This window comes from Pseudorasbora parva, chromosome 21 (assembly GCF_024679245.1).
Source record: "Pseudorasbora parva isolate DD20220531a chromosome 21, ASM2467924v1, whole genome shotgun sequence".
In the NCBI taxonomy this organism is placed as follows: domain Eukaryota; kingdom Metazoa; phylum Chordata; class Actinopteri; order Cypriniformes; family Gobionidae; genus Pseudorasbora; species Pseudorasbora parva.
The window spans coordinates 2,568,642-2,591,039 of NC_090192.1; the positions used below are offsets into that span (position 1 = coordinate 2,568,642).

Below are 22,398 nucleotides of genomic sequence, written 5' to 3' on the forward strand. Positions count from 1 at the left end.
GTTAGTTATCATGAACTAACAATAGTATTTTATTGCGTTTAATAGTAAGTTTAGGATGTCTAATATTAAAACACCTTATTGTAAAGTGTTACCGTTTCTTCCTGTTTGGTTTATAAATTCTGCTGGAGACGATTTTACCTTCTTGCTGTTTAATATTATAATATTAAGCACACATGCCTCCAGTGATATTTTCTTGCGTCTTAAGGTCTTTCCAGGATTTGCGATGTGTGATAAAGCCTTTGTGTTTGTTCTTGTTGACCTGAAATGCTTTGGCGCTGATTTTATGTGTGTGTGTTTGTGTTTGTGTTTGTGTGTGTGTGTGTGTGTGTGTGTGTGTGTGTGTGTGTTTGGTCATTCTGCTTGTGTTTTTATGCATCACATGCACCATTTATCAGCATTTTATTTCAGTCTCAAACTGATCCACAGTATACAGAGCTTCATTTGCACCATTATTACACACTGATGAAACACACTCAACACAAGAACAATTCATGCACTTTCTTTCTCAAATGCATGCCAGTCAGAAAGTGCACCCAACTTGTTGGCTTCATTTGTCTTTGGATGTAATCATTCTTCTGATATTGAATGAATTCCTCAAAATGTCTTTAAATAATGTGGGTAGATTTTTTTCTTATTATTTTTCATCTGTTGTCTACAGCAGTGGTTCCCAACCACATTCCTGGAGCCCCCCTAACACTACACATTTTGCATATCTCCTTTGACTGACACACCCATTTCAGGTCTTTGAGTCACTACTAATGAGCTGATGATCTGAATCAGGTGTGTTTGATTGAGGAGACATGCAAAATGTGCAGTGTTAGGGGGGCTCCAGGAATGTGGTTGGGAACCACTGGTCTACAGTATATGCATTTTGCATTTGTAATATTTAATAGCATACTCATGGTGCTGTTCAGATTTGTTTTTAATAAGAAAGTAAATTACAATGTACACTATATGCTAAAGGTTTTGTGATGCCTGCCTTTACATGCACTTTAATGCCATCCCATTGTTAAAGGTCCCGTTCTTCGCGTGTTTTCGAAGCTTTGATTATGTTTACAGTGTGTAATATAACATGAGTTCATGTTTCGCGTGTAAAAAAACAGTATTTTTCACACAATTGACTTATCTGTACAGCGCTGTTTCCTCTGTCCTAAAAACGGCCTGAGGATTTCCTTGTTCTATGAAGTCCCTCCTTCAGAAACACGTAACGAGTTCTGATTGGGCCAGCGCTTCCCGTGTTGTGATTGGACAGCAGCTTAGTGCACATAATACATACAGGTATTATTTATGCTCTAACAGCAACATTACACACTAACTAAAGTTTAAAAGATGGGATTGTGAAGAACGGGACCTTTAATCCGTAGGGTTTAATATGGAGTCGGCCCACCCTCTCTAACAGCTCCAGCTCTTCTGGGAAGGCTTTCCTCAAGGTTTAGGAGTGTGTTTATGAGGATTTTTGCCCATTCTTCTAGAAGCTCATTTGTGAGGTCAGGCACTGATGTTGGACGAGAAGGCCTGGCTCTCAGTCTCCGCTTTAATTCATCCCAAAGCTGTTCTATCGGGTTGAGCTCAGGACTCTGTGCAGGCCTGTCAAGTTCCTCCACACCAAACTCCTCATCCATGTCTTTATGGACCGACGCTTTGTGCACTGGAGCGCAGTCATGTTGGGACAGGAAGGGGCCGTCCCCAAACTGATCCCACAAAGTTGGGGGCATGAAATTGTCCAAAATGTCTTGGTATGCTGAAGCATTAAGAGTTCCTTTCACTGGAACTAAGGAGCCAAGCTCAACCCCTGAAAAACAACCCCACACCATAATCCCCCCTCCACCAAACTTCACACTTGGCACAATGCAGTCAGGCAAGTCCTGTTCTCCTGGCGACCACCAAACCCAGACTCGTCCATGGGATTGTCAGACTGAAGTGTGATTGGTCACTCAGAGAACACTTCTCACTGCTCTAGAGTCCAGTGGCGGCGTGCTTTACACAGCCCTTCAAACAGAGGCTAAAATCAGGGTAGGAAAAAAAAATTATTTCTAAATTATCTGTAATATTTATATTTCTTTATTTCTGAATTCATTGTAAAATTCATACTAAATGCACCACAGGAAACATTATTACAATAATAAAACAATGCCGTTCATGACCCCTTTAGCTCTTGTTTTGCATGTTACGTAATGCAGAGTCGTGGAAAGCTCTTGAAGCACACAGGAGCGGTGTTGAAGAAGCTTCTAGTGTGCTTTTGCTGATGTGTTTTCCATCAAACGATGCTCTCAGCATGATATTAATGCAGTATTCTGTAGTGTTTGCTGCATTTCCTTTACAGGAATGTTGTAAACCGACCGCTGAAGGCTTCACAGGCGCCTTTGATGGAAATGGAAACAGGGAAGATGGATGGAGAAGATGCTGTGTGCCCAATTAGACAGCAGGATTATGTTACATAAAGGTTTCTATCGAGCCCTGGAGATGAGGAGATGCCCAACTGATGGGCCTGAAGCGGGCACAAATCACCCTCAGATAAATGCTGTGAATGACCAGCCGTTAAAATCAGAGGAAAGTGGATGAAAGGAGCATGGAGGATAAGTGGACAAATGGATGGATGTGAGGAGTAGCTTACAAAAGATAGAGTGAGAGAGAACAGAGAGGAGATGGTTGTACAGTGGCCATACTTGAAAATGTATGAATGTATTTTAGCATTATGTACCTTCAAATCAAATAATTAATAATAATAAATATCAAATAATAAATCAAAACAAGTAACATTTCTTTATTTGTTTATTTTATGTTTATTTAATTAATCTATTTAGTCAGTCATTTAATTACTCATTTATTTACTTTTATTTAGGCTATTCCTTCATTAATGTACTAATATACTTAATATACCGTAATTTATATATACTGTAATATATATATGTGCTATCTTGTATCTAATGCAATGACATTCATACTATTCAAAGTGTGACTGAAGTGTCCAAAAGTATCCAAATACATTAGCATGTTTACCAGTTTATTTTCTGCATCTCTCGAATGATATGCTTAGCCCTTCAGATTTGCACTTAGACACTCTTTTACACCTATCAGGCATAACATTATGACCTAATATTGTGTTGGTCCCGAAGACCCCTGAAGGTGTGCTGTGGTATCTGACACCAAGATGTTAGCAGCAGATCCTTTAAGTCCTGTAAGTTGCGAGGTGTTGGCCCCATGGATCGGACTTGTTTGTTCAGCTCATCCCACAGATGCTCGATTGGATTGAGATCTGGGGAATCTGGAGGCCGAGTCGACGCCTCAAACTGGTTGTTGTGCTCCTCAAACCATTCCTGAAGCGTTTGTGCTTTGTGTCAGGAGCATTATCCTGCGGGAAGAGCCACAGCCACCAGAATACCGTTTCCATGAAAGGCTGAACATGGTCTCAGCAACGCTTAGGTAGGTGGAGCGTGTCAAAGTAACAGCCACATGGATGGAGGACCCAAGGTTTCCCAGCAGAACATTGCCCAAAGCATCACACTGCCTCCGCCGGCTCGCCTTCTTCCCATAGTGCATCCTGGGGCCATGTGTTCCCCAGGTAAGCCACACACACACACACACCCGGCCATCCACGTGATGTAAAAGAACACGTGATTCCTCAGACCAGGCCACCTTCTTCCATTGCTCCGGGGTCCAGTTCTGATGCTCACGTGCCACTGTTGGTGCTTTCGGCGGGGTCAGAGGTCACCCTGACTGGTCAGCGGCTATGCCGCCCCATACGCAACAAACTGAGCTGCTCTGTGTATTCTGACAGCTTTCTATCAGAACCAGCATTAACTTCTGGAGCAGTTTGAGCTCCAGTAGCTCGTCTGTTTGATCGGACCCCACGGGCCAGCCTTCGCTCCCCACGTGCATCAATGAGCCTTGGCCGCCCATGACCCTGTGGCCGGTTCTCCACTGGTCCTCTTGGAGCACTTTTGATAGATACTGACCACTGCAGACCGGGAACAGCCCACAAGAGCTGCAGTTTTGGAGATGCTCTGACCCAGTCGTCTAGCCGTCACAATCTGGCGCTTGTCAAACTCGCTCAAATCCTTACGCTTGCCCATTTCTCCTGCTTCACACACATCAACTTAGAGGACAAAATGTTCACTTGCTGCCTAATATATCCCACCCACTAACAGGAGCCGTGATGAAGAGATCATCAGTGTTATTCACCTCATCTGTGCCTGATCGGTGTATATTTTTATGAAATAATGAAAGGTAGGCAGAAAAGAAAGACTGAAGATTTGCTGCAGAAATCTCCCATATACGGTGTGCAAGTTTTATCAAGTGGTGGTCTGTTATTCTGAGCATGAACAAAACTCCAGTGCGCGGAGGCATTTGCAGTTCTTCTGTAATAGCCGTTTTCTTCTGAAAGACAGTAAAGTCAAAGTTTTGTCAGCAGATTGTCTTGTGTAACAAAGATGCTTGTTATTTGGAATTGCAGTGTCTTTTTTCCACATATAGACGCAAAAGCTTTCTGTCAGCTACTTGACGTACATTGTTGGAATTCAGTTTCTGTTTTTAGTAAATCTTAATTGGATCCTAAGTGGTTTAGTTCATATTCTGTGTGGGGGGGCTTGTCATTCTCCGAAGCCACAGAACGATTTAATTAACACAAACTCTAATAGACTTGTGAATCTTTGTTGGTTTGAGACTGAAAATGTAGCTATGAGTCATCATAAGCCTGGTCTCGTAACGAGACTTTAATTAAGGATATTTTCAGTGTAATTACAGACTGCGGGCTGGATGTTGCGTGCGTCACTAGAGGATTGAGTTCAAGAGAGGTGTCAGAATGCCACTGTTTATGACGTTTCACCTTTGAGATTATTTGTTTATGCTGATTAAGATATTTACCTAACTTCACATTCATCTCAGGGGTCGTGTGTTAAATTCAGCCTCGTTTACTGAGTTCATCAATCAATTCTGCATCAGTGCAGTAATAGGCCATCATCGATTATAGCCTGGACGTTTCTCTGACGTCATTCGACGCATACGTTTGTCTCGCTAGCATTGAATGGCGGAGTGAGGCGAAACAAGTGATTAATAATAAAACAATGCACCCACAACATTTACAGTGTGAGCATTTTTGTGCGAGTGTGTATGTGAGCGATATTGTATCTTATATACACTACTTGACAGTTTCATGCATTTTTACTGGTTACTAGTGTTTGTTATTTCTAAATGTCGTCTGCTGTGGTGAGACTCGAGTTTTGTTTGACTACATTCAAGAAGTGTAATTTCTTGAAAAATAAAGAGTTAATATATCTGACTGCTTGTAGACCATTCAGTAACTAAACTGTGGCAATGTGCAGTAATATTGTGACTTTAAAATGCATTATTTAGTGCTGTATTTTTGCACGACTTGTGGAAGATTTGCTTACAGAGAGCAGACCCGACTATAGGGATGGCTCCATACCACAATTTAATACCGAAGTACCGATATTAAAACGATACCACACGGTCTGATATTAGCGCGGGTATATTGCACGCGAATGAGTACAATTATGCAACTTTTGAGTTTATAAAGTGGACAATTACCACAAATGTTTATTAGTAAATTAATCAGCAAAGCTTATCACATCAAATCAGTCATTTGAAAACTTTCTTGTGAGAAATAATTGCAGCAAAAATCTCTCAAAATTAGAAAACTGCTTCTGGTTTCAAAAGACGTCGCACTACACTAAAGCAATCTGCATAATCCGATTCAACATTTCACACTCGTCTCGGGATGGAGAACGGAAATCATTTAAGAGATTTTATAGCAAATTCGTAATAACAGTTACAGAAGATATGAGCTCATAACAACGACACACACACACACACGCCTGTAACTTAGAGCTCGCATATTACACATTAAGTTTCCTTAAACAGACAAATATACAAAATTATGTAAAAACTTTAGTGAGTATTCACATAAACACAGTCGGTTGTATCTAACACGAATGTAAATAGTGCAATAGGACGCGTGCAAATATTATGAGATCTAAATGTCATTGGTTGAAACGAAAGCTGGAGATTTTGTGATATTCGATCTTATGTTAGGCTGTGTGTGTGTGTTGATCAGTGTAAAAAGAAAATAAATGTCTAAATGAGATGGTCTGAATGATCCACTGACCTGTCGATCTCTTACCGTGCGTTCACACCGCCGCAGACGAAAGCGTCAAAGTTCGCTCTTGCCGCCCTGACAACGACGCTGTAGAAAGCTCCGTGGAGGCGCTGCCGCTCTGACGTAGATCGAATGTTTTTTCTTTTTTAAACTATATTTAAAGAGGCCGCAAATCAAACAAGCATGTTGATGGATATACTAACCACAAGTAGGGTATACATTAACTTCATGAAATCGTTTAAATGTGAAAGTAAGAATTAATTGCATACCCGCTGAACAACGAGCGTTCTAGCGCCTGTAAAATAGTGTTGCGCAACTTCTTAATAAATTACACATCACTATGAATGATCTTGTCATAAATGATAGGGAAACCCGCACAGCAATGATCAAACTCTCCTACAAAGTTGAACTGATTTCAACTCTCCTCGTCCAAGACGCACCGCGCCGCGCCGCTCTCGCCGGAGCTCGCCGCCCGGCTCCCATTGAAAATGAATGACTTCCGGCCAGCTTGCCGCTCTCGCCGCAGTGCGTTCACACCGGAGAGTTGAAAATCAGCTCAACTTTATGGTAATGAGCTATGACGCGGTTCGGCGGCAACCAGTCAGAATGTAGAAGTGCTCCGCTTGAGAGAAATCCAGATAACGCAGGCCTGTCAACTTTGGTTCCGACCACATTAGTTCCCAAGCAACTTTCAGGAGAGGTTGATCATTGCTGTGCGGGTTTCCCGATCATTTATGACAAGATCATTCATAGTGATGTGTAATTTGTTAAGAAGTCGCGCAACACTATTTTACAGGCGCTAGAATGCTCGTTGTTCAGCGGGTATGCAATTAATTCTTACTTTCACATTTAAACTATTTCATGAAGTTAATTTATACCCTACTTGTGGTCAGAATATCCATCAACATGCTTGTTTGATTTGCGGCCTCTTTAAATACAGTTTAAAAAAAGAAAAAGCATTCGATCTACGTCAGAGCGGCAGCGCCTCCACGGAGCTTTCTACAACGTCGTTGTCAGGGCGGCAAGAGCGAATTTTGACGCTTTCGTCTGCGGCTTGGCTAGGTCTGATGGTTCTTCATCAGTTTTATAAGCAAAGTAATTACACATTTCACTTCTACTCCTCTCTTTATTCATTCGTTTTGGGCAACTTGAGTGAGATTCAACTGCTTTATCCATTTTGTTCGTCTATGTTGTTGTCACATTTGTCGGTTGTTTCGGGTCAGTTTGGGTAGAGCGCTGCCATCTAGCGGTGAACTTCGGAACAGCAGCATATACCGAAATGTGCAAAATCATGATATCGTACCGTTTTAAATAAAATATATACCGGTATTTTTCCAGTACCGGTATACCGCGCATCCCTACCCGACTAATCGATTAATGAGAATTATTATCGATGATTTTCATTATTGATTATTATCAGTTTTAATGACTAGTTGTTGCAGCCCTAAACAGAAGCGGGTAGACAAACTGTTGTCTAAATGCTACTATGCGCGCTGAAGCTGAGATCGCTCGCCGTTATACGTCACATCAGGATGTCACGTGTCAACTCGACCCGGGACCGTTAAGGGTTGTGTGTGAAAGCGCACATATTATGGTATTTCGCTGGCAGTGTGAATGGACCAAATCTAGCGGCCCGGGAACAAATGCCGGGTCACATTATCCGTGTATTTGCCGGAATCGCAGTGTGAAAGGGGCTCTAGTGGCAGCACATTAATGTGAACAAGTACAGAACCTTGAGGCAGACCATGAGGGATAGTAACAGTACCGGATCGATCCTTACCTATCCTAACAAATTACTGTCTATCTGATAGATACGAGGTCAACCCTTGTAGAGCAGATAGTCGTGAAAGGAGCCCTATATTGGCACATAGTATCAAAGGCTGCACTGAGATCGAGCAGAACTAGGACACTGTGTGCACCAGAATCAGAAACCTAGAGATCGTTTAGCACTTTTAAAAGTGCTGTTTCTGTGCTATGACCGGGACGAAAACCTGATTGAAGTGGTGCAAAAAGATTATTTTGCTCTAGATGTGACTGGAGTTGTGCTACGACTACCTTCTCAAGCAATTTGGCAATGAATGCTGATGTTTATTGGGTTAAAAGTGTCCCTCTGCAGACCAAAAGCAACAGCTTTATTAACATATGGACATCATGGTGGCGCCGCCCTGACATAATTTACACCATCGCTGCATGTTCTGTTCTGTTCTGTTTGAGCACCGGCCTGCATAATACACTTGTAATGAGGACTGGACTCTACTAACACACACACACAACTCGCACACACACTGCTGGACGGATCTCTGTCCAACTGCTTAAAATGTAATCCTAATGATCCTTTATCATCAAATTTATATCATCATCTGCCACTGGATTTGATTTCCATATACAACATGTTCAGTCCATTGAACAAGCATATTAGTGATCCATAAATTGTTCAGAAATAGTAATCAAATATTTTTAATTTAATGCACTTGGTTACTCGAAAACCCTTGATTGAGATTATGAAACGAACAAGTTGTGCAACGGCTTCTGGAGAGTCCATGTGCCAAAATGGCCACTTTCATTGTGGAACAGAACAGCCACTCCACCTAATCATGTCCTGTTTCCAGTCTTAGCATTTCCAATAGTTTCCCAAAGCATTTGCCCAGGCGTTGGATAATAGGTGCAATTTAGTTTGATGTTTGAGTCCCTGTCAAGTAAGTATATATAAATTACACTATATAATAATTATGTGACAAAAAAGAAAAGGATATTGACTGGAGTAATGATGCTGAACATTATATCACTGGAGTGTGGAATTAATCCATTTTACAATACACTCACATAGGAAAGTTATTTTAAATTGTGATAATATTATATTATGTAGTACACAATTATTACTGTATTTTGATCACATAAATGCACTGTTGGTGAGCAGAAGAGACTTCTTTAAAAAAACAAAAAAAAACACAATTATTCCAAGATTTTTAATGGTAGTGCATATATTATTTTTTTAATAAGGATTTTACAATAGCCTATGAATTTAGATTGAATGATGTGACATTTACATCTATTTTTAATGGAATTATAATAATTATACAGACAACGTTTCGACTCAATGTAATAATTTTTTTGGGAGCAGTAAAAAGCAGTGTGCAGATTTTTTGTTTACGTTGATTCATAATTAATGAAAGATATTAATATTTTGAGCTGTTGTTTCATTTAACCCCATCTTAAAGGTGCACTATGTAGTATTTTTGCAGTAAAATATCCAAAAACCACTAGGCCGGTGTTATATATTTTGTTCAGTTGAGTACCTACAATATCCCAGATGTTTCCAACTATTTGTAAATTGTGAGAAAATTTCTATTTTAACTAAGGACCGGGACGTGTCAGCATAGTGTTTGAGGGAGTCGCCTGTCAATCGTGTCATATCTGCGCTACCCTCGGTTTCGGCTTTTATTTGGCAGGAGCGCTTTACTCTTAGCAGTGTGAACAAGTGAACGCACAGAGTAACGTCATAACATCGTTTTAAACACACTTAAATGTATCTAATATGATAAACAGAGCTGCTTTACCTCATAATCATAACCGGAAGAGCGGATCAGTGCAGGCGCCCGGCGAATGTGTCCCGTCCCGGTATTCGCGAGGCGGGTATTTGTTTAACAATCGCTCCAGCAGCCGTGCTCAGCTCCATAACACTCGGTCCTGCTCTGCTTTACACTACAGTAACGTTAATAACCGCATGCATGAACGTGATTTCTGCCCGAGTCCTATTTTCCACCGGCTGTGATGAGAAGACCACATCTCCCAAGATGCTGCGCTCACACTTGGCGTCATCAAACTACGCATTTGTTTTGAATAGGCGCCCTCCAGTGGACAGAAAGCTGCATAGTGCACCTTTAACCTACATCTTTATTTCTTCTGTTTCTTTGGGAACTGATTTACAGCTGGTGGTTTAATTTATTCATCTGGCAAAACACTTTAAACAAATTGCTTGTTTATTACATGTTCTGCCTCATTTATTCCCAGCTTGTGAAATCTCTGCATTAGTGTGAATATTTGAGGGCGTGCTACAGGCAAAACTTTTATTTTTCCCATCTTAGCAGACCCAGTCACCTGGATTGACCTACAGGATTTGCAAAGCAAAACAAGTGTGTGTTACTATCTGCCAGTAAATCTGTTTCAGTACATAACCACCATCTGGCTTCCCATCATCCTCAAAAGTTCTTCATTAGATGCTGCACGACACACTTTATCTGCTTTAATCGCTGGTGCCGTGACCTGGGCTGAACTGGCAATAGCTGAAGAGAGACTATCTGCTCAATAATTATGTGGTTCGGCTGCTCTAATTCAGCTAAGAGCTGTCGTCTTCTGCCCAGAATACAGGCATGGACTATGAATATCCATATAGTGATTACAAACAAAACCTCAGTGTGTGTTTTGAGAGTCTCCTGAAAGAAAGAGATGAGGGAAGAGGGGCGTTCTGTAGAGAAAAGACAAAGCATTAATGATTTCAAAAGCTGAAAACGGGCTGTTCGTATATTATGCATGCTGGAAAAGTAACAGAAACGAAGGTTGTGTGAGGACAGGTCACTTCAATTATTGTGAGAGAGATCCATAAAAGAAAATGCTGAAGAAACTTAATCTGATTTGCTGAATAGTGAATATCCATGGCATCAATTCTTTTTTAAATATTTAAATTATTGTAAAGATATATTTAGCAGTAATTAGTTTACTTCAGGTTTAGTCATGCAATTTCCCGTAAATATACACATTTATTTGCTATATCGAGTTTGGAGAATATTATGAGAAGGTGTTTTGACCTCTGATGTATGTTGACCTGTTGCTGGCCTTCAAACCAAAATTAGGAGTCTTTAAAATAGCATCACATCACCACATCATTTTAGGTTGTAGTGTTTCTCAATATAATGGGACATTTATTAGTTGAACATGAATCTTTCTTTCACCAATAGATGACAGCTATATTTGTAGTGATCTCTGATTCACTGTAAGGGTATAAAATACCATAATAAATGTTATAGTTGCCCTCCAGTCTCCACTGATGATGAAGAGCGAGTCTCTGAACTTCATTTAAGGGTTACTTCAGTGATTAAGAATTAGGCTTTGTATTTAAACGGGATCATTAATGTAGTAGACATGTGTTGTTACTTTTGAATTTGGTGCTTTCTAGACTGAGAAAAGACAATGTAAACTCCCAGAATGCACTTGCTTTGCAGCACAACGAACCACATCCAATGTCGTTGATTTAGTAATAGTAATACAATCATTTCGTGCAGTTAGATCAAGGGTCTCAAACTAAACTTTTTTTTAAATATAGCTTATAGAAATTAAATCATTATGTAACAATGAAAAAATGAATTATTTTATTTAAAATAATACACTAATTTAAAGCAAGGCCATAACCAGGTCAAACAGAACGGGGAATGAAATTCTAGTTGGGAAATAATCTATTTGGGACTATTTGCCCCAAGATTCTTCATATGAGTGAATAAATACTAATTCTTATATCTGAGTTCCCCAAATGTATTTTGGATGCTTCAAGAGACTCTAATTAACCCACTGATGTCTCATATGGACTACTGTGATGATGTTTTTATTCCCTTTCTGGACATGGACAGTATAGTGTGCATACACTTGCATACGCTTTCGGACTAAATATAAAATATCTTAAACTGTGTGTGAAGATGAACGGAGGTCTTACGGGTGTGGAGCGACATTAGGGCGAGGAGTTAATGACAGACATTTCATTTTTGGGTGAACTAACCCTTTAAAACAGGAGTGTGTGTGTGACTGCATTTGTGTGTTTTTCAGGTTGCCAGATGGGAGCACCGGACTCGAGGCCTGACCCGGCTGTTCGGCGGTCCGTATGTGGCCTGTTATTCCCTCGCTCTTCTCATCCTGCTCCTCAATGTGTACCGTAGCCACAGGTAACAGCATCCACCACTGCCTTTGTATTATTTATTGTCATGGGTCAACTCTGTATCGCCATAAATAATGTTGTAAATTGATCAAGTGACCCATTTTGCACCATTTTGCATGAGACCAAAGATTCACTGTTTACTTTACGGCCTTTTATTGATTCCATCAATAATAATACACTGACATCTGTCTGACGTGGTCATCTGACCAGCAGCACATTCACGCCGCTTTTCATTTGGCTGATTCTCATGAGGATCTCACCGTTGCCATGGCAGCCTCCGTCTCCACGCTGCAGTTGCTGGTGTCATCGACATTGCATGTGACATCCAGCTCTGTGTGTGTGTGTGTGTGTGTGTGTGTGTGTGTGTGTGTGTGTGTGTGTGTGTGTGTGTGTGTGTGTGTGTGTTAGGCAAGCTGGTGCTATTTTCTGCCCCATTCTGAGAGTGTGAATATGTTGCAGCACAAACAGACACTGAATCCTGTTACGCTGTACACTTTGAGCTTGCTGACTTTTCCAAAATTGATTAATTTGATTGTGTGAGATAAATACTGTTCTTATGAACTTTCTGCTCATTAAAGAATCCTATAAAAAAACTGTTTCAACATTTATAATAATCATAAATGTTTCTTGAGCAGCAAATCCTCATCTGAGAATGATTAGTGAAGGATCATGTGACTCTGAAAACTGGAGTAATGATGATAAATTCAGCTTTGATCACAGGAATAAATCACACTTTAACATATATTCACATAGAAAAGTTATTTTATATTTTAATAATATTTTGCAATATTACAGCTTTTTTATGTATTTCTAATAACATAAATGCAGCCTTGGTGAGCAGAAAAGACTCCTTAACAACATTAAAAAACTTACGGTTCTAAAACTTTTGACCGGTAGGATATATCTACATAATAATTATAATACACACTAGGGATGGCGAAAACTAACATTTTCTTGACCGACCACCGAGCCTCATTAGCTGGTTGAAACCGGTTGACCGATTCGTTTAAAATATGCTGCGCTATTTGAAATAACAGCCGTGAGCTGCGCCTGCAATTTCGCAACTCTGTCACATCTCTCTATGATCTCTCTGGTGCTCTGCCTTCCGCTCTCTCACACACACACACACACACACACACACACACACACACACACTGTCCCGGCACCGCCGCCTCCCTTCCACTCACGTCACTTTTTAAAAATCCCCTACAGCGCGAAAAATGAGTCCCGCAAACGCGGCGCCGAGGAGCTTGTTTGTAATCGGAGGACAAATGGCTCCTTAGTTTCGAAATGGTTTGGGTACGAGGTGATCGCGTTGAAAATAAAGGCGTTTGTCTAGCGTTAGAAGCTCATTTGAAACATTGCCGCGGCTCATTTAAGAAAAGGACAGCTCCGAAGATTTAGAGATCAATTTTTCTTTTTAACCGACAACTTTGATCGGTTAATGTTGATACGGTCAACCATCGGTGAAACGCTCATCGGTTAACATCCCTAATACACACACACATATTATGTAAACTCGAAATTTAAACATGCCCTAGAATGATTTTTTTTTTAATTAACCATGGCATAGTTAAATAATAAGAGTTCAGTACATGGACATCACACACAGTGAGTCTTAAACACCATTGCCTCCTACTTCATTTATAAATCTTGTTTGTGAAAAACACCACGGAAAAACAAGCGATTCTCAACATAATGCCAACTGTGATGCAATCACTGGGTATCATTAATATGTACGCCCCAACATTTGTATACAGCAGTATACTGCATATATATATATATATATATATATATATATATATATATATATATATATATATATATATATATATATATATATATATATATATATATATATATATATATATATATTATATATATAAAGTACTCTGTCTATCATTAAATAATTTTATTTTTTTACAACACCGGCTAAGATTGTATATTCCAGCGCGCGTGCAGACAGGGTTGCCAAGTTTTTACAACAAAACCCGCTAACTACTAGCCCTAAACAAAAGCTTCTCGGGGGGTTCTCCGGGAAAAAATGGCGTTTGGGGGTAAAATGTGTGTTATTTTGCCAAGGTTGCTGCTAAAATTCACACTCATGGGTCTATATATCACATAATAGTCGCTTCAACCCGCGGACATAGAAAACAACCCGCGGATAAAAAAAGCGGACTTAGTTATGTTGACTATGTTGACATGTGACAATGCGTCGCTCCGCTGCTCTGATTGGTTGTTGGTCTGTCCAATCGAGGTCTTTTCTGGTTGGGTTGAAACACGCCCCATAATCACAGCCCAATGGAGCATCAGACTCATATTCTGACTAGAGCTGAGGATGACCACCGAAGGCTAATGGCAAACCCTTTTGTCGGATAGAATTTTCATCAACAATACATAAGTTAACTCAGGACTTAACTAAGTTAGTTTATAACAGATTTTATAACATACAGTTAGAAGTTTTTAAAATGCTAAAAACAAAGTTGTGACTGCTGACGATATGAGTTAACGTGTAAAGTTAATGTGATATGTTAGTTCACATGTAGGCTGAAGTTATAGTACTGACGTTACGTTACTAAACTTACCACTCAAAAGCGTCCCATTTCCAATCTCAAAACAATTGGTTGTTCCTCAATTTTTATCTTCGTCAGAAACAGGATCAAACATAAGGTTGGATGCATAATCTCTTCATGATTGACAGTTTTTGACAGAACTGAGCCGCGCAGTGAAACCCAACTCCACATTAATATTCATGACTCTTCCAATTAAGGCAAAAACCGAGCATTACATCCTAGGGACAATATCTGGGGTTGTATATGGGCCTGTAAAACCGTATCTGTACATTTTTAACCCTTAAATAAGTCACATACCCTATATGTAGATATCAGAGAACAATTCAAAATATTGTTTCAACTCATTCTAGGGCACCTTTAAGGGGAATTTAAGGAACAAACAGGGATTTAATTTAGCCCTAAACATGGCGTTTTTGTTAAACTTGTAATAAATTGATGTTACTGTAAATGTTTCATGATTTCAATTAATTAGACATGCTTTTATATTACTAAATTTTAATTTAACCATTCAAATGCCATTCAGAAAAATTTAAATGAAACAACGTTATCTAAAAAAATAAAATTAATTCCAGGATTCTCTAAGAAGTCGGTGGAAATGTCCAGTTCTTTATTAAGAAGGCGGCATTTCTTGGGCTACAATGTTTTTCCACCTTCGTAATATACTGTACGTACATAATCACCTGCATGGCAACAAAACAGGGTTTTGTTACAGTGACTGTACGTTCATTTTTTCCATGCCAATGGAAAGTGGCCATCTGTGTATTGACTGTTACACATGAGGGTTTCTTACGGAGACGGGAGGAAAAGACAGAGAAAGAGGCAGTCTGCGTTAAGGATCTGAAGTGAAGCTTGACGTACCGTGAATATTACACATGATGAGTTTGAATAATGCATAATATATAAAGGTGTAAAATGTAAATGTGCAACCTGTTGAAAATCGCACCTGTTTCTTGAAAGAATATGGTTTACTGTATGCCGCTTACAGTCGCTTCGAAGGTTAGACTTTCAAACAGGGAATTATGCACAAGCACGTCTTTCATTTTTATGCATCTGGGGACAGATTCAGTAACGGTACATTGGACACATTTCCAATCCCCAAAACAGACTCATCCAAAGCTATTAGCATATGGTTTAACATCTATAATATTCAACCACATTCCATTTATAATCAGATTTACATTTGTGATTAATCAGTGCATGCATAATGTCTTTGTTATTGTGTATGATTAATACACTGTGATTCAGCAGATGAAAGCTATTCATAGAGAATCTGAAGATTCACAATGCCTTTGACAGTTAAATAAACCATAGATGCCTTTTTAAAGAAGAATTTCTTGCGAATAACTTCCCTATGAGGTTATTATTGATTAATCGCGTGATAATATTAGACTGTTCTACGTGTGGTTTGTTCTGCCAAGATACAATTTCAGCAATTAAGGGCATTTATCACTTAATTTCTCTAATTTTAGACCTGTCACCATGTTCTCACGCAATGTTAAATGCATTTGTTCTGTTCTAGACTGTAAAAAGGCAATAAGGCAAGTCGTTTTCAAGGCGTGATGTGCAAAGAAAAATTATTTTGAAAGCTAAATGCATGTCTACCAATATTTTTGACTGTAGTTTTGCACCAGTAGGTGGCGCTGCAAATAAATTTTTGCACTATTATTAAGGCAGCGAGGTTTCATTTCTCGGGTCTCTTTAGCTTCACCCACTGCACGCCTCCACGGACTCGGCTGTTTTCAGAAAGAACCGGTACAGTGTATCTGTCTTTTATTAATACGATGCCAGCCTTCGCTCCCCACGTGCATCAATGAGCCTTGGCCGCCCATGACCCTGTGGCCGGTTCTCCACTGGTCCTCTTGGAGCACTTTTGATAGATACTGACCACTGCAGACCGGGAACAGCCCACAAGAGCTGCAGTTTTGGAGATGCTCTGACCCAGTCGTCTAGCCGTCACAATCTGGCCCTTGTCAAACTCGCTCAAATCCTTACGACTGCCCATTTTTCCTGCTTCTAACACATCAACTTAGAGGACAAAATGTTCATTTGCTGCCTAATATATTCCACCCACTAACAGGAGGCGTGATGAAGAGATCATCAGTGTTATTCACCTGTCAGTGGTCATAATGTTATGCCTGATCGGTGTATTCCCTGTTAGGAAGAGAGTAGCAAAAACAAACAAAACATTACATGTGAAAAAATGGTGCAAAGGAGTACAACACAATAATCTGATCATCAAACTGTATGGAGAGAAGAATAGACGTAAACATGTGGAAATGGCTCCTCTACTGGCTGTAGTCTTTAGCCACTGGACGAAACATCCTCCGATGACACAAAAGGGCGATAAATGCGTCATCGGAAGATTTTTTCCAGAAATAAAATACATAAATCTCTCATCTCAGGGGGGTATGAGGGAGAAAAGCACAATTATTTGAATTTACTCCCAGGTTTCTACTGATATAAAGCCGTATGCTAACATATAAGGCATGGCATGGTTTGGCTCCACAATACTTAACCGAGCTTTTAATACCGTACACGCCTAGTCTCAACCTGCGTTCTTCACAGATATGGAGGACCAAATTACTCAAAATGAAATAATTAAAAAAATAATAAATTCAATAAAACAACATTTTAAATGTACCAGTTTATTCTCAAATAATTAAATCATTAATTAATTAATTTAATATTTAAAAATGAATTAAATAAATAAATGTATCTATTTATTTTATAAAATTATGTGAAAACACAACATGTATTGTTTAATATATTTCACAATTACCTCTTCCACACACACTATTGTTACGTTTAAAAAAATATATTTTTTAATTATTATTTTTTGTTGTTGAAAAAGCTGTTTTTCATAATAACATTCTGCATTTACAAACGACGCCTATCTGACAAATCATGCATTTCCAAAGCACGATTTTCCCAAAGATTTTTTTTCTCCATAATAATAGAGGACAATTCACAAATGCCAGTCAACAGGCAGTGGGCGGAGCTTGGCGCTGATTGGATAACCCTTTTCCAGATTGATTACTTTTTTTCTGTCTATTGATTACTCACCCTCATGTCGATCCAAACCTGTAAGACCTTCGTTCATCTTGAAGATGAAGATATTTTTCTTCTCTAAGGTGTTACAGTTTTCTTTATTGCTGCCGGAATGGGAGATTATTTATAATAAACATGATGAAACAATAAAAACGTATAAATTAAGATAATGTTGCATAAGAAAGATAACGCAGCCTCTGTTGTTGATTCTTTGCAGACGTCCACCGGAAGTTACGTTTGGGAAACACAAGCGCGTTTGTTTACGTTGTTGCCTTTGAAATCGTCTATATGTGTGAACAGAACATGCTATAACACTAAAAGCATTCATATAAAATCCTTTCCTTCACCGTACAGTAATTTCTGATTATAAAACTGTGCCATGTCTCTCCATAACCTGTACATGTCTTTGCCATTCGTCCTCTCATCAGACGTTTGTTTCTCTGTTTTACACTTTTATATATAGTTCAGATTTCACCTCCACAGTCCACAGTCCATCAGTCACTCCATTACGAGGACCTGACCTCTACATCTGACTCAGCCTCAGTTACGTCTGCGTCTTTGCCAGCTGCTTTTACTGTGTGTGTGTGTGTGTGTGTGTGTGTGTGTGTGTGTGTGTGTGTGTGTGTGTGTGTGTGTGTGTGTGTGTGTGAGAGAGAGAGAGAGAGAAAGAGAACCTGAAAATGTAGCCCATTTATTTCTCTGACCTTCATTTTGCCAATTCCACACCTGCGTAGTGTGTCTGAGATTAATACGTTTTCATCTATCACACATCTGCACTCACTGTATTTCTTAAAAAAAGTATATATATATATATTACTTTTATTAATTCTACTGAGAAACCATGAGATAAAGACTGAGAGTCAATGTTTAGAAAGGCTTCATTATGATTATGTTTTGCTGTATACTTGTGTTTAGGGGTGTTTTTTTATCAAACTTTTTTTTATTAATCAAAATCGGTTTATTTTTAATTATTATAAAATGCCATTTTTTTTTATTTAAAAAGTTAATAACTGTATTTTATTGACAAAACATTGTAGTTTGTCTTATATATTTGTTCTTTTATATCAGATAACATGTTAATCTGTCTTATGCTCAATATACTCCACCTATGGGGCATGTTGTCACACTTCACTTCACTTCCATTCTTTCGGGGTAAATCAAGAACTAAGTAAACACTGTATTAATGAAACAAAACCACATAATCTTACAAGACATGTGAGATTAATGTGGAAAAAAACGAAATACTCTGAGCCACAAGTGGATTTACACAAACTGAGACAGTCAAAAAGTGTTAGGTTGTGTCCCGCTCTCCCCTACTTCTTAAATGTTATCTGAAGAGCAATCTTAATAAAAAAGATAAGAACACTCTTGAGAATAGAATACAAACTATTGTATTAAGAAGAAAACAATAAGAAATGGGCAGTTAAGAAGATTTTTCTTGCTTCGTGCATCCAGCCCGTGTTATATTCAATGCCATAAGAACAAAAGGGCACATTTTAAACCTCCAGTCATAAGAGTCGATTAAAAAAAAATAGATTTAAACATCATCTGAAAGCTGTTAAATCGTTGGTTATGATGGGACAATATTTGGCCGAGATGCAACTATTAGAAAATCTGGAATCTGAGGGTGCAAAAAATCTAAAAATTGATAAAATCTCCTTTAAAGTTGTCCAAATTAAGTCCTTAGCAATGCATATTACTACTAATAATACATTTATGATATTTTTACGGTAGGACATTTACGCAATAGCTTCATGGAACATGATCTTAATATCCTAATGATTTTTTGGCATAAAATAAAAATCCTTAATTTTGACCCATACGATGTGCTGTTGGCTATCACCACAGATATACCCGTGAGATTATTATTATGATGACTGGTGTTGTGCTCCAGGGTCACATGAAGATAAAAAATAAATTATAAATTATTTAAATAAATACAAATAAATCACCTAATAAAAAGAAAAATAGTTAATATTTTCTTTTTTATTTATTGTTTTAAACACGCCCACTCTGCACCTTTTTATCATGTGATGGGACGTTTATCTGGTGTTGTTCTGTCCCTGAATGAATAAGACTCAGCACATCGTGACCGTTTCTATTTTGGGATTACACATAAATATCAAAACTGCACCAGCCTTCACAAACAGATTTCTTTTGAGTGTTTCATCTGTGTTTTTTACCCCCTCATCTCTCAAGACATGTCATTGAATATCGAGAGCTGTAACGTTTGAAGCACATGCTCGGAGCGATCAATAGCTAGAACTCCTTCATAATAATATGCTTTTTATTTCTCTTTGTCTCCTGTCTTTCTGCAGAGCGTACATTAAATGTCTTCACATATTGAATGTACATGAACACAATGGGTCAGCTGCTGATATTCTGTCTGTTTTCCCGGATCGTCTCCCGTTCATTGACTTGATGAAGGCTGTTGGATTATCCTTAGAAACGGGAATTGCGAGTTTCTGTGCATTTATTTTGTTGTTTCATTTCTCAGGCTACATACTTTTATGCTGGTAATATTACTCCATATACGATTATATAATAATGTATTATCTGATAAAAGTAATGTAGTGAAATGTGTTTTTTCTTAGTTCCTCGTCCCACGAACAGAACACACAATGAGTTTGGGAATGCAAAAAAAACAAAAATTAAACCCTTGCCAAATGAGAATAGAAATCGATGTGAGCGAGTATATGAAATGGTGTCACTCGCCGGTAACATTTTTTATGAATTCTAACAATGCATGAACCTGATTAAAGGTGCACTATGTAGTATTTTTGCAGTAAAATATCCAAAAACCACTAGGCCAGTGTTATATATTGTGTTCAGTTGAGTACCTACAATATCCCAGATGTTTCCAACTATTTGTAAATTGTGAGAAAATTGCTATTTTAACTAAGGACCGGGACGTTTCAGCATTGCATTTGAGCGAGTCGCCTGTCAATTGCGTCATATCTGCGCTACCCTTGGTTTCGTCTTTTATTTGGCAGGAGCGCTTTACTCTTAGCAGTGTGAACAAGTGAACGCACGGAGGAACGTCAAAACATCGTTTTAAACACACTTAAATGTATCTAATATGATAAACAGAGCTGCATTACCTCAAAATCATAACCAGAAGAGCGGATCAGTGCAGGCGCCCGGCGAATGTCTCCCGTCCCGTCATAATAAAAGTCCCGGTATTCGCGAGGCGGGAATTTGTTTAACAATCGCTCCAGCAGCCGTGCTCAGCTCCACAACACTCGCTCCTGCTCTGCTTTAGACTACAGTAACGTTAATAACCGCATGCATGAACGTGATTTCTGCCCGAGTCCTATTTTCCACCGGCTGTGAGGTGAAGACCACATCTCCCAAGATGCTGCGCTCACACTTTGCGTCATCAAACTACGCATTTGTTTTGAACAGGCGCCCTCTAGTGGACGGAAAGCTGCATAGTGCACCTTTAAGCACAGTTTATGGGCCAGTGCTACATAGTTACGAAGTTTAAGCCTTTACAATTTAAAATCCCCCTGTAGTCAATAATTGTATAAGCCTGACAAGCCAGAGCCACATCAAGATGTTTGGTCTGGAAACTCTCCATTGACGGCTCAATCCGAGGGGCGGATAAACGGTTGTCTTTCAAACTCCCTCTGCACGCGATAGGATAGCGCTACACCAATCAGAGCAACGAAGGTGAAGCAGAGCTCGCTGACTGATTAAACATTCGCCGTATCCGGTCGGCTAAACTCTGAACACATCTTCCCTTTTTAAGAATGACTTCAGTGCCGTTCTTTGTTCTTTTCTCAGAGGAAAGCTTAACTCAAGTCTTCCAGAGTTGCGGTCAAAGCTGATTCGAAAGACCGCTGTTCACCTTCTGTGTTTATTAGAAGCAAGCAAACGCAACTCGGCCGTCGTCATTATGGCCCCGCCCACCGACTCTATACACGATGTGATTGGCCCAGCAAGAGTTAGACGAATACAGCTCAGAAGGGTATTGAGAGTTGCTAGACGACACTCGCGGGCAGATTAGATTTGCTGATTAGGGGGCGTCTAGATTTCTAGGCTATAATTGTATCCCTTAAAACCAAAATTACATTTAAACGTGTTTCCCTGTTAAAAAAAGATGTATTCATGCCTTAAAATAGCCTAAATGTATCTCAACACCCTTGCTCATTTAGTATTCGTGGACTTGTGAATATGCAAATGAGCCCCGCCTCCACTCACTCCCACCAGCTCAGAATAGCTGATCCACTTCACTCAACTAAACGCTGCACGATGACAAGTGGAAATACTGGTTTAATTTGGCCATATATGATTGAACCAGAAACTGATTCTAAAGAAGGGAGAGTGAATTATAAACACTCATCTACATGTTGATGTATCAGATTGGTAATGCGTGCCATTTTACGCTTCACTCTACAGTGTCGGACACATAACGGTAATTAATATGATTAGCCTTCAGCTTTTACTACTGCTGGATTCTGAAATCCACTGCCGCTTCACTACATTATCAAACAGCTAATAATGGGTCGCTAATGTTACACAAACCATGTTCCCGTTCACATCTGAGTCTACCTTCTGAAAATCAGCACTCTGCGGAGCTGACCTGCAGATCTGACTCAGCCTCAGTTACGTGTGTGTGTGTGTTTGTGTGTGTGTGTGTGTGTGTGTGTGTGTGTGTGTGTGAACATGAAAATGTAGCCCATTTATTTCTCTGGCCTTCATTTTGGCAATTACACAACTGCGTAGTGTATCTGAGA

The 22,398-nt window shown here is 39.3% G+C and overlaps 1 protein-coding gene across 2 annotated transcripts in view; it reads left to right on the forward strand.

Annotated features, from left to right (window-relative positions):
- pemt (phosphatidylethanolamine N-methyltransferase) overlaps positions 1-22,398 on the forward strand; it is a 116,141-nt gene that overhangs the window by 39,269 nt on the left and 54,474 nt on the right. For both annotated transcript variants that reach the window (XM_067430625.1, XM_067430626.1), the window contains exon 3: positions 11,930-12,045. In XM_067430625.1, coding sequence (XP_067286726.1) covers positions 11,930-12,045 — 116 coding nt within the window. The remainder of the gene's footprint in view (positions 1-11,929; positions 12,046-22,398) is intronic.